The sequence below is a fragment of the Enoplosus armatus genome, chromosome 3, assembly GCF_043641665.1.
Source record: "Enoplosus armatus isolate fEnoArm2 chromosome 3, fEnoArm2.hap1, whole genome shotgun sequence".
In the NCBI taxonomy this organism is placed as follows: Eukaryota; Metazoa; Chordata; class Actinopteri; order Centrarchiformes; family Enoplosidae; genus Enoplosus; species Enoplosus armatus.
The window spans coordinates 18,209,049-18,222,135 of NC_092182.1; the positions used below are offsets into that span (position 1 = coordinate 18,209,049).

The following is a 13,087-nucleotide window of genomic DNA, read 5'->3' on the forward strand; positions in this document are numbered from 1 at the left end:
CTACTGTAGATATGGAAAAATATAAAAAGCCACAACACTGCACATTTGCATAACAGCTGGGATGCAGAAAGTAGAGAACTGGTAATAAAGAGTCAGGGGGGTGAAGCTGGAAAAGTCCCTGAGAGGCTGGAATAATGGGATTTTTTAGATCACTGTATGGTTTCTTATATTTAGTTTCACATCTTGTCAAACTGAAGTTGCTGAGAGGAAGTCGTGCCAGGTGAGCGGACTAAACTGTGCAGTGAGTAGTTATATTGTCAGCTCCTTTTTATCAATTTCTGTACCAGCTTCTGAGAAAGACAGAGAGGGAGGGGAGGACACTGTGACAGATTGTAAAACGGTGCATGAAATATTGAAGAGGTTTTAAGAAGGTGAATAATGGTCCTCTCGGTCCACCGAGTCAGTCACAATAACTTTATTAAGGACTGACCAGTTCTGCCAGTGGTCTTTCTTGTACTTGTATCTGTCTTTATACTTTCCTGCACCAAGATCGAGTCACATGCAAACCTTTAATATCATCAATATATTCTGTAAGTAGAGCTGTACTATTTGCTTCACTGATGAACTCGTCCCACATTTTAAAACCCCTGAAAACTCCAATCTTGAGTGTTTCTCTTTGGCATTAAATCAGAAATGGTGGAGTGTTGAACACCCCGTTGTGTTACTCAAGCGTTGCAACTATGGCAGCTGAGAAGGCCATTCTTTGCGTTCTTTTTGAATACAGCCCACCGCCTCTGATTGGGTAACACTTCTGACACCCACCATTTCTTTCTTTGTTGTCTTTTTCCCTGTTCGCCCATTTTTAGCTGCAATGTATATTCACCTTCATGCATGAGACTGAGCCTCCAGGAAGCCAAACCCACCATTTTCTTTGCGAGCTCTTCAGCCAGCAGCTTTTTCTGCACGCTCTTCTCCTCGACCTCCAGGCTCTTCTGGTCATAGTTGACTGCCAGCTCCTCCAGGGCCTGGAGGACTTCCTTCACCTCGGCTTTAGCAGATTCATTCTCTGTCTGCAGCCTGCAGAGCTCCGACTGCACCTTCTCACTGTCACCCCTGGATGATGCTAGAAGCTGAGGGACGCAGAGATTTAACAACTGAGTTTGAACTGTGAATAAAGAAAGATTTGGATTTAAAAAAGGAACAGAAAAAGACAACTGCATGGGAGCACTGTGTACAACAAGCAGCCTCGTCGTAGCTCACAAGGCAGAGCTGCTGGATATTAATAAAACATAAATGTCTTGTTCTCTTGGTAATAAGAGATAAACATGTGTACAAACCCTGTTATACAACACAGGTGTAATTTAGCAGATTAAACATGTTTTAAATATTCATCTTAGACCATCACTTGACACTGTAAGAGCTTAACAATATTTTGTTAAACATGCCGTTTGTGCATGTGCACTGCTGCAGCCCGCTGTGGGTCATTTTCCTGAATAGATGTCAATAAATGTAGATGTTGCTCTACCCAGGGTGCCTGCGTATTTGCACTGTAGTATACAGCTTCTGTTTGGCCAAATGGATGTAAAATCATGTCACTGTACACACGCTAAGGTTGGGTCATGTCAGCTCAACCCGCAGCAGGCCCATTTTGGGATATGAATTAACTAATTTTGCAAATGTGGAGTCTTTTACTCTGCAGTGTACTACATGCCAAAGCTTGGTTCAGGCTGTTTAGTTCACTGGTTTAGCCTTTGTTATGAATACATGCTGTAACTGCTGCTCTTAATTACCTTTTAATGAAGTCTAATAGCTGTTCTTCCCACAAGTAGCATATGCAGGCAGACAAACATGTTTACTGTAGATTTGTGAGAGCAAAGGGGCTGCAAACCATTTTCTTCTGCACAAAAGCCACTGAAACCTATTCTATTTTAAACTACTGTTAACATGCAAATATGATCAAACAATAATGCTTTATGTTCTTCAAGTGCTTTCTGGCACCTAAAAAGTATTTTTTCTTTTTCTTGTTCATTTCAAGGGCAAGACAGTAAACCTCTCACGGCTGAGTTCTATTCAAAGTGTGGTTGTGATTGCCACATTTGCAGGTGCTGCAGCCGACTGTGGGCCGTTTAACCAAACTGATGAAAGGATGTAAATCCGAGGTCTTTTACCTCCTCCTGGTCGAGCATCTGCTCCTTTAGTTTCTCAACCATCTGGCTCTGGTGGTTGATTTCATCATCCTTCAGTGGCAAAGAGGAATAGAAACAGTTCATTTACAGTGTTATGTATTATACTCACTGGTACAGAACTGATACTTTGTGCACTGTCAGCTTGCGTACTTTGGGTCCCATGTCCAATCAAAACTATACATTTTCAGCTTGTGACATCAGTCACATCAACTGATCACACATACTACATTTGTAAAAACAACCTCTCTCAAGGCTAAACTCAACTAACTAACTAACATGTAACATAGAATATCCAGCATCAGGTCTACTATAGCTGGTGTACCACATAAGTAGAGAGAAAAATAAAATGTATGCATTCCCATGGATTGCCCTGCACAGTATGTGCAACCACACTGGATATGCCTACATGTGTGAAAACGTCAAAAGGGTTATATGTTACTGGAAAAAACATGGCTATTTTTCTCATACTGTATGTATTGTAAAGGATATGCAAACATTGACATACAATTGGTTCTGCATATTTAATGGAATATCTGTTGATAAAAGCAATAAAATTACACATTACAGCACTGCTGAGCACAGCATACACGTACATACATGATGTGTTAAATAAGTTAAAGCTTTAATGCTTTTAGATGTAGAACATTACTATTTCCCCAACGACATCTATTCCTAATAGTCACTCCTATGTGTCTGATCCTGAATTTATTAACATGAATAATACATGTATGATATGTTCTTTGTATTCATGTGTGCATACCATTACCATTACATTACACAAATCTCAGCCACACTTTGTAAGTAGCTCTACATTCATGCACACAAATGGTCCTCATGCGGCATCCGAACATCACCTTATCATCCAGCTGTTTGTAAAGCTTGCGGATCTCCTCCTCATACTTCTGCCGCTCCTCCTCAGAGATGTGAACCACAATGGAGGAGGCAACTGAGCAAGGGCTGCAGGGGCTGCAGATGTCGAGAAGCGGCTCCTCGGATTTGGGAGGCACCAGGGGGACTTCCTCCGATCCTGGGCTCAGATCCTCTAACACAACAACATCCTTACCTAAAGAAGAAAGACAAAATATTAGATTTTGTGTAAATGTGTTGCTGTTATCTTTGGCAAATCCGCCCCTATGTATTAATGTGTAAAAAGGGATTAGTGGGTTAAGCTTCAGCGTATGTCCTTCCCTTACTCATGAATACATTTAAATCCCAGGTTTGAGACATTTCTGCGGCATAAATGAGCTTTCTTCTTGATGTACTCAGACTCAACAGCAGTACAAATTACCAGACCTATATAACATCAAAATGTCTTGTGTCTGGCTTTGGCTCAGACTCCTCCAGTAGTTCACAAAGAAAAAGGAGGGCCGACACTGAATGCAGAAAAGTGAGAATTCAGCATGCACAAGCACAGGCACTTAATGCCGTGAGGAACACAGAAAAAGACTTGGACTGACAGCTACTGTGGACTATAATGCGTTGTAATTGTTATGCTCTTCCTCAGGCAGCATCAAGAGGTTTATGCTGATGTGTCCCTAAGAATAGGACAAAAGCAGGAGGTGATGCGATAAATACTTTATAGCACAAAACCGTAAATACACACACAATAGAGGGATGCTTACACTATTGGTAAAGAGTATGATCCTCTCACATAACTGACATATTTAACACATAAACAATTTACATTATTCGTCAGGTAGACAGATAGACATACCAACTCTGTTGATTTAATTAAAAATTATGTTTATATATTACTAAATTCCCAGTGGATTATGTTCTGAGGTGGGGTTTTTTTGTATCGCACTGGAGTTGGGGGGAGATGGTCAGGGTGCATGGCGGGCGTACAAAGTGCAGGACTTTGACTCCAGAGATTGGGGTTCCCACCCTGAATCCTGTCTGGGGTTAGGTTTCGGCAACAGAAGCACTTTGGCTGAGGGTTAGGGAAAGATCATGGTTTTGGTTAAATATTAATAAACACGTTGTGTCACTGTGGACTTCTTTTAAAACCAGATCTTTCCCTAACTTTAACCAAGTGCTCTGACTGCCTAAACACAGCCATGCAAAGATTTAATACTGCTGTTGTCACTACAAGCGGACAATTAATTGCAAGAATGGATATTTTGGTGGAAAACCAATGAAATACGTTGTCAGTGAACATTTCACTGATATGTTCAGTATCAACATCTTTGAGACTTGCCCAATACATTAATTACCGTTGCCTCACTATGTAAACAGATGGCAATCCAGACGTTTTTCTGTTTGTGTCATTAAGTGCCTGTATTTGTGCACATATTTAGTGTATTACATTTTCTCACTTTTGGACATTCAGCGGCTCTATTTTCTTTAAAAACTTTATGGTAACTGAACCGTTTGGGAAGCCTTCTTCTGCAGTTTCTTGTGTGATATAAAGTAGCTGGAAAGAAGAGGATCAATCGGGAAATTGAGCGCTTTGCCCCTTTAAGGTCAAAGTAATCCATAATTGAGACAATACACCTAACTGACACCTTCACTGAATAGGCCCTCTTGTCTTTTTGAAGGTGCGCTAATCAATTAAAACAGCTGCCCGATTAAATGCAATAAAACCCCAAAACACATGACTGCACACTAAAGGAGATCCCCACTGTAGATTGTAGAGGGAGGAGATGGGATGGAATTTACTGTAAGAGACAGCTGTTCCTGTCTTTAGGCCATCCTTGACTTAAGAGTCGCATAATGTAGTTCAAGATGGAGGTCAACAGCATTCGTCTCAGGGAGTTCCTGGCCTGAGGTGGGCAACAATGAATGGGGGCAGTGAGGGGGGAATGTTGTCAAAATGATCCATTAGGAAATTAAAAGTACTAAACTGTGAGGGAGACACAGAGGAAGAGGGTGTGTGGGTGTGTGTGTGTGTGTGTGTGTGTGTGTGTGTGTGTGAAGGAAAATGAGAGTATCTGAGAAGGATGAAGCAATAAAAGGAATAATATCCAGTGATAGGTGTTCAATAAAGATGTGTCACAGCGTTTTTAAAATTCAGGTCAAGCACTGAGGGAATGATCCTCAAGAAAAACATCAGACAGGATTCATTACACGGCTTGAATGTCAACCGATCACTACCATTGAGAGCATTGACATTTGAATTGACCTACAGTCCAGCAGGGGAGGATGCTTAGAAATGTGTGTGTACGTGTGTGTGTGCATGTAATTAAGAGGGAAAGTGTGTGTGTGTGTGTGTGTGCTGGCATGGGAGAGGATCCCTGTAAGTTACGACTTTTCTGTAGACGTGATTAGCCCTTGTCGCTGTGAGGATTACTAATACATAAGGATTCATAAAACATAAAGCCTCCAGCGTTTCTTGCCTTCAGCACATTGTGAGGGGAATCCAATTATACAAAGTGTAAAAGTCTGAATAATATGAAATAGAAATAGCCAGGAAGAGACTTTTAAGTGTTTTGGGCACAAGTCCAGAACGTCTGTTTGGCTGCTCTCCTCCATATCTCCACTGGCATGTATTCAGATGGTATCAAATGAGGTTAAATCTGCACTTACGTGGACTGAAAAATAATGTCTGCAGGCTAGAAGGCTGGTAAAATTATCATTCCAGTTCAAGTCCCTTGAAGTCCCTCGAAAAGGGACTTGAACTGCACGGTGGCTCAGTGGTTAAACATGTTCGGTTGATTCTCATATGCCTGGCTTAGACCTGGAGTTGATCCCCGGACACTGCTCCCAACACTTGGGAGAGAATAACTTAACTTGGAGATGCAGTGTAGAGATTCTTCTAGAGGCTGTGTTCTCTGGACTCTCTGCAGCGCAAGCTTCTTACTGGCAAATACCAAACTTCTCATTTTGTACTGTATCATAAGGAGCTGGTCTTTTTCACCAAACATTAAAAAAATGACTTAGTTTTCAATAATTTTCTTAAAAGTGGTACAAAATGTCACTCATTTTGTGTATGCATGAATGTTAGCCATGTTCACCATCTTAGTTTAGCATGTTAGCGTGCTAACATTTGCTAATTAGCAATAAGCACAAACTGAAGCTGAGGTTGATGGGAATAAGTTGCAATATTATTCGTGTTGCATATATTTGGTCATAAACCAAAGTACTGGTCAAATTAAAAATTTCACCTGGTGGTACTAGATGAAATTAGTTATTATAATTCATCCTAAGGTGAATGTCTGTAGCAAATTTCACAACAAGCCACCCAATAGCCAAGACAATTCACTCAAAAATACAAATGTCAACTAGACTAGATGGCGCTTGATGAAAAGTCAGGGAATCACCAAAGTCATTGGGATTCATCCTCTGGGAGCCATGAATGTCTGTACAAAATGTGACGAATCCATCCAATAGTAGTTGAAATATTTCAATGGTGGGGCGACCACACAACCCCTCTTGTGTGACTAAGAATATAAACGTATTATTATTCTGACATTAAATACAAAAAGTTCTGAATATGTTAAAAGTTGCCTGGGCAACAACAGTTCTTCCCTGGAAGAAGACTTAGATATTCTGTGTTTTTATGGGCTGTGAGCGTGATAACAGTGCGAATATTACCGTTCCTCCAGCGGTTCAGCTCAGCCTCCAGTCTTTGAACAGTCTCCTTCATTGACCTGTTCTTCTCCTTTTCCTTTTCGTACTTCCTCTTCCACTGCTCTGCTGTGAGCTCCAGGTTCACTGATACAGTATTTCTTATGGTCTTGGCTCTAATTGGAGGGATGCAGGGAGAAAGAGCAGAGAAGAGAGAATGGGAAGGAAACAGCAAGAGTGGAGGAGTGTGAGAGGAAAAAATATAGAAAAGAGGAAAAGAAAGAAAGTGTGAGAGAACTGCAGAGAATAGAGGAACTGTCAACAAGAGTATTTCAGCCCTGGCTGCTCAATGAAAATGGGCTTGCATCTCATTAATTGGTATGCAAATTGGGTTTCTGCCAACTGTGTTTGATGGTGCATGTAGGGAGAGGGAGGTATACAGAGGCAAGAATTTATAAAATGTAGAAATGCTTCAGACTTCTTAAAACATATTCACACCGGAATACAGCAATGATATAATTCATAAGTGGATGGAGTGCTGTATGTGCCTATAAATTATTGCTCAATTATGACGCAAATAGGTGGCGTCACAGAGTTGAAACATTCATGATGTTACAGCTGCTGCACTCAGTTCCGGCTTCAGTGGCTATCTCTTAATTTCACACTCCAGTGAGAAAACACTGTTGTTCTTTATAGATATTAGCGAGACAAACCATCCTATCTAAAGTTGTCTCATCACATCTGAATTTAAGTAGCACTTTATGCGGATAGCGCTGATAATCAAACATCAGGTGGCAATAAAGTTAATGTTCAACAAAGTGGTAATGGCTAATTTATGTACTTCATCTATACACTATGTACCCAAACCATCCAACCATAGAATCTGTATTTCTAATAGTAACAAAAACCCTACAATGAATTCTAATCTAAACACCGAATTTCAACTCAACCTGCTTTTAATGCTGTAATTTACCTAATAATAATTATGCTTAATATGTGGATCTTTTTCATAACACTGAAATATCCATATAAAGTGAGACAAAGGTAGTTTAATATCATGTCATAGTATTTTTGGTTTCATATTGATTTTAAAAAAGAGATGAATCGTGGGGTTCAATAGCTACTGTGGCTGACAGAGGGAGATAAGAGAACAAATTTTCTGTTCAGTAAAATATATGCTGTGGATTCTGTCACTTTGCGGGGTCATATATTATTTATTTCAACCAACTCTCGTGTCAGTGTCTATTCATGGAATTCATTGGTAGAGGAAAAAGGCTGGAGATGCATAAGGAGGCTTTTTTGGGATCTTTCTTTCCATCTGTGGGCTTCTTTGAGCTGACAGTGATAGCAATAGGAGTGGAAAGCTGGCAAGCAAACCAGATCCCCACTTCTGAGTGCAGCTCACCCTTAAGATTAGAAAAGATGCTCTTTAAGCAATCCCCGCATGATCAGAAACCAAACGGCAACACAAACCCTGCCTCATAAGGAGGCTGCAGGTCGTCAAAAGCAAAGTTGGAGGCAGCAATATGTGAACAGCATATCTGAGTTGACCACATTTCAGCAGAAAAACATCCCAACAGCTGTGTGTTTACAGAGATGTGTGTTGTGCTGCACAGTGTAGCAGCCCATGGCTACTCAGCATGGATGCATATTACCGTTGGCCAAACATCAAGGTGGATTTGGTCTCTGCATCATTGTAGCTGGAGGGAGAGCAACAGATGAACATGGTGGTGCGACAGTTCCCGCCCAGCGAGTCCTGTAAGATGCGAGTCATTTTGCTGTCACGGTACGGCACGTGGGATTTCTGCAAAGAGATAAAGAGAGGAAGTAAGAAAGGGGATCAAAGATGGTGAGAAAGGCATAAAAAAAAGAAAAATAGAAGAGGATTAAAAGGCTGTGGAGGACATTCTGAATTGCTGCCACCATGCACATGCCTTTCTTTTCAAAAACTAAAAATAAGCGCTGTGAGCATCAACATAGAACAAAGAAAGAAGAGGTCTCTCTCCATCTGCTACATCATTCACAGTATTTCCTTTTTAACCTTTGGAACACCTTCAAAAAGACCTTTCTCAATGACTAAAGGATGACTGCCGGTAGATTTATGAAAAATGTGTGAGGCATTTACAGTCTGTGAGCCCTTCCATTTTATGAGGAGTTCCCTAAGAGTTATAGAGAGTTATATAATGCAAGATGGTGAATGTTTTAATTACAATGATGGAGCTTGGAAGGACTATAGAGTGGGAGGAATGGATCGAGTGGATGAGTATGCTGGTTGCTTACATGGAAATAAGGTACCAGATGTAGCAGTAATACACAATGTATTATGGATGAGAGGACAGAAAATTGGCTAACATGTCACTGCAGCATTGATTCAATCCAACTGCAAGACAAGAATGTCAATATAAAATCTCTGACTACGTTCAGCAAAGTAGTTTTTACCTTTAGTGTATCCAGTGTTTTTACTGTTATTGTTTTCTACAATATCTCCGCATGGCAACTGTAATATGGTTAACATATATGGAAAGGTTGTGATTATGGCAAATAAAATGTGGTTAAAGGAACAGTTCAACATTTTGGGCACAGTAACTACCCCTGTTTCCAGTGTTTATGCTAAGCTAAGCTAGCTGGTGACAGCTTAACATTTACCATACAGATATGAAAGCAGTATCAATCATCTCATCTAACTCTCGGCAAGAAAGCAAATGAGCATATTTCTCAAATGTCAAACTATTCCTTTAAGGTAGATTTAGGGTTATGTACAGATTTCCGAGGGATACTGGGCTGTTTCGTTGTACCCTGTAATTTGACTTTGAGTGACTGTTGATGTAATTTGATAGTAAACAAAGTGAATAAGTTGTAGACATTTGGGTTGTTCTAATCTAATGCGTTCAACTAATTCACTGCAGCCTAGACTCAGTTTAGTAAAACATATTGCTTTGGCAACAAGTATTAGGTGTCTGGTAAAAACAAACAATTAAGAGGAAAAGCCTGCGGCAGCTGCGATACACCGGAGGCCTGATAGATAAGAAAGACTGCAGAGAGTTTCTCCACTGTACCGTTCCCTCGGCCAAGGCTGAGATGACGTTCCCCAGGGCCGACAGAGACTTGTTGATGTTCTTGGCCTCATCCAGCACTGCTCCCTCTGCACCTGTCTTACTGACCTGACACAGATACACACACATAAAAGGGATTAGTTCATAAAGTACATTATCAGCATAAAACGTGTTTATTTTCCTGCAATGCTTTATGTTACAGGTCCTGTAGTTTCTTTATTTTCCTAGAAACTAAATGATTTGTAACTGTAAATTCATAAGAAGGGTACTGGAAAATGCAGTTTTCAATTGGTAAACTTTCAATTATAATGAATCGCCAGCTTAACCAAGTCTTTTAATCAGTGCACAACAAGTCAGTTGAACATGCATAAATGTGAAACATATACATATACAGACAAGCATACATTTTAACATATCTGATGAATAAAGTTTTCAATAATAAACGAATAATGAATGAATATTTACTCTGGTTTAAATGGAAATGTTCTTTCAAGTAAAGTCGTCCTGAAATCAACAACCTCCAATAAACTGTGAAATCAGAAATGTGTCTCTATTTTCCCTATAATGACAACCAAAAATGATTTTTAGGAAATTACATGGAAATCATTGAGCTTTGTATTGTAAAATATCAAAAACAGATACGAAACACTGAGAGTCAACCAGCTCTCGAGACGGTTTATGGAAGACATTTTACTTTAATAGGAGAGACACACCATATTGTGTCATAATCGTCATGGGATACAATTATTTACAGCAAGATAATGAGGAGCTTAATTATAGAGGAGAGCAAGATCTCCTATCAAAGCCTTCTGTGGAGCAACTTCATGTTCAGTCAATAATGTTTTGTATTAAAGTCTAAGAGGTTGTTGGAGCAGAACCCTTTCCTCCTCCACCCCCCCAGGGATGACCAGCACAACTCACAGATGCAGCATCAGCACTTATTAGCTAGAAACCACGGCCATCAGCATGTATCCATACTATATGGCCATCTACTACACTAAGCACACACTATTCTATAATTTACATCAATGCTATCAACACCAGGCTACACCCAGGAGCCAAGGGTTACGTCCAGTTGTGTCTCTAATGTATTTTCTATCTGCTTTCCAGAGTATGACCTATGTCCTGGAAATAAATAGTTTTTTAGATGGTGTGACAAGACGAGCTGACTCAGATTTCACCTAAAAGGCTTTGAAACAGGGGAACAATTACATGTTTGTGGCTCCCCTCAATTTGACCTCTGTCTTGACTGAAACCTCTTTTAGAGCTTATCTGAACAGAGAATTTTTGAGAGTTTATTGTTTTTTTTGTTTTTTTTTAAATGTAACCTATTGGTTACCTATTGGTTAGCAAACACTAACCCTGGTATTGCATCAGCGGCAGACTAAAACCAAGCACTCAAAATAACAATCAGTCGGCAGCCTCTGAGAAAAATTCTTTATAATGTAGAATTTAATAAAGTAAAGTGAGCGCTGTAAGGGTGAAGTTAAGAGCTTTAATACATTGTTTATCTGCGTCTTTGATGTCTGAAAACACAATTTCTGAGAAAAGACGTCTGGTCCCAGTGTTACAAACATCCTGCTGACAGCGAATGTTGAGAGTTTATAGCAGTGTGAAGCCCTGCTTTTAATGCTTTTAGAGAAAATATCCCTTTCTCTTACCTTCTCACTACCAGCTAGGTCGACCAGGTACAGCTTCCCACACAGTTTCTGCTCTGTCTCCACGTGTTCTTGTTTGATGTTTATCAGGAAGATGCTGTGACTGCGGGAACTGTGCTCATTCATGTCTAAAGAACAAAGTGAGGAGAGGAGAGGAAAGATTCTAACTAAGACTCCTTACATAAAACGTCATTCAACAAATTTTTTTCCCAGATTTAGATGGAGTTGTTAAGCGAGATGTTGCACCTCTACGTGCATTTCTCACCTTTCCACCTTCATATTGTTAAAGTTAAGCTGTGAACAAAATGTGTCTGACACTGTAAGTGTCTGAACATCACGAAGATCAACAGTGTGACTCACTGGTGACAGCAACGTGACGGTTGGCCTTCCCTTCATCTATCACATCCATCACTTCCTCTGGGCTTGTGACAAATCGCTCCGTGCAGCCCTTAGTGAAAGAAAGACGAGCAAACATTAATTACCATCTATACATACATGCACAAACAAACATACTGTATCTGCAAATTAACGGTTCCATATGCACACTCATAAACACACACAATCATAAAATGTGACAAAAGTTAAAGCTTTACTTCAAAAGCTCGACATTTTGGGAAATATGCTTATTCTCTTTCTGGTGTAGAGTTATGTTTTCTAGATAAGAAGATTGACAGCAATCATCGCTGGGGACTACCCATTGTTCCGACGGCCCATTATTCTGAAGTCCCAAAGGACCGAAAGCCCATTTGTCCGACAGCCCGTTCTCCTGAAAACAAAGAAGGCCCATTGCTCTGAAAATACACACCCTCCCTGCAGTTGTTAATTCAGTGACTTGACTATTGGGGTTTTGAAATAATGGGCAGTCGGAACAATGGCATGGCAACAGCCAGCATATTATATTTTGTTTGTTTAATCTGTTCAAAAACTTTTTAAATTTGTGGTTTTACAGAGGGTTGTGCCTCTGACTATTTTTTGGCTCTGAACAGTTGCAACCAGGAATACTCCTGGAAATTACTAGTCATGTCAAGAAATAGCTCGGCACTTAACGCATTATTGACCTGTAGAGGTGCTGGTAGGCGGATTTTGACAGAGCAAGGCTAGCTGTTTCCACGTTTCCAGTATTGGTGCTAAGCTAAGCTAATCGACTGCTGGCTGTAGCCTTGGGTTAATTTAAAAGACAGATATCTAACTCTCCACCAGAAAGCTAATAAGCGTATTGTTTAAACATACACACATACCATAAACTATATCTACATGCTTAAGGGAGAGAAATCAGACTGAATCACATCAAACTGCTGATGACTCACCTTCACATAAGGAACTCTGTGTTTGTCTTCATGCACTGACAGGTTGGTTTTTGTCACTAGGGTGTGAGGGGAAACAATGAGAGAGGTCACTGTGTTACCCAAAGCACAGCTATAATCAGCCCTGACTATGTTCCCTTCATATATGTGAGTAAGACTCTGCTAATACAGGTTGAAAGAATATGTGAGGCTCTAGCTATGAATGTTTTTAATGAACATTGAACTATTTTTGCCAAAGTCAGTGAGAGGTTAAGCAGATGCCTTCGCTAATGTCAACGAACAAAAAAAAAAAAATTTGGCAAAGCCACTTATTGGCCCCAATTCCTGCATTAGTCATTTCACATTTGAAAGTCCTATCTTGTCGATGATAATTAAATTTCACCGGATTGCGGAGGATGTTGTATCCTTGGGGACTGTGTGCTTGTGCATGCATGTGTGAG

General features: G+C 40.2%; 1 protein-coding gene across 2 annotated transcripts in view; it reads right to left on the reverse strand.

The window, feature by feature from the left end:
• Nucleotides 1-13,087, reverse strand: part of kif5ab (kinesin family member 5A, b) — a 53,466-nt gene that overhangs the window by 19,216 nt on the left and 21,163 nt on the right. For both annotated transcript variants that reach the window (XM_070901901.1, XM_070901900.1), the window contains exons 6-14: nucleotides 12,651-12,706; nucleotides 11,704-11,791; nucleotides 11,347-11,471; nucleotides 9,689-9,793; nucleotides 8,288-8,436; nucleotides 6,660-6,808; nucleotides 2,981-3,189; nucleotides 2,109-2,177; nucleotides 864-1,070 (exon numbers count right to left, since the gene is read on the reverse strand). In XM_070901901.1, the coding sequence (XP_070758002.1) occupies nucleotides 864-1,070; nucleotides 2,109-2,177; nucleotides 2,981-3,189; nucleotides 6,660-6,808; nucleotides 8,288-8,436; nucleotides 9,689-9,793; nucleotides 11,347-11,471; nucleotides 11,704-11,791; nucleotides 12,651-12,706 (1,157 nt within the window). The remainder of the gene's footprint in view (nucleotides 1-863; nucleotides 1,071-2,108; nucleotides 2,178-2,980; nucleotides 3,190-6,659; nucleotides 6,809-8,287; nucleotides 8,437-9,688; nucleotides 9,794-11,346; nucleotides 11,472-11,703; nucleotides 11,792-12,650; nucleotides 12,707-13,087) is intronic.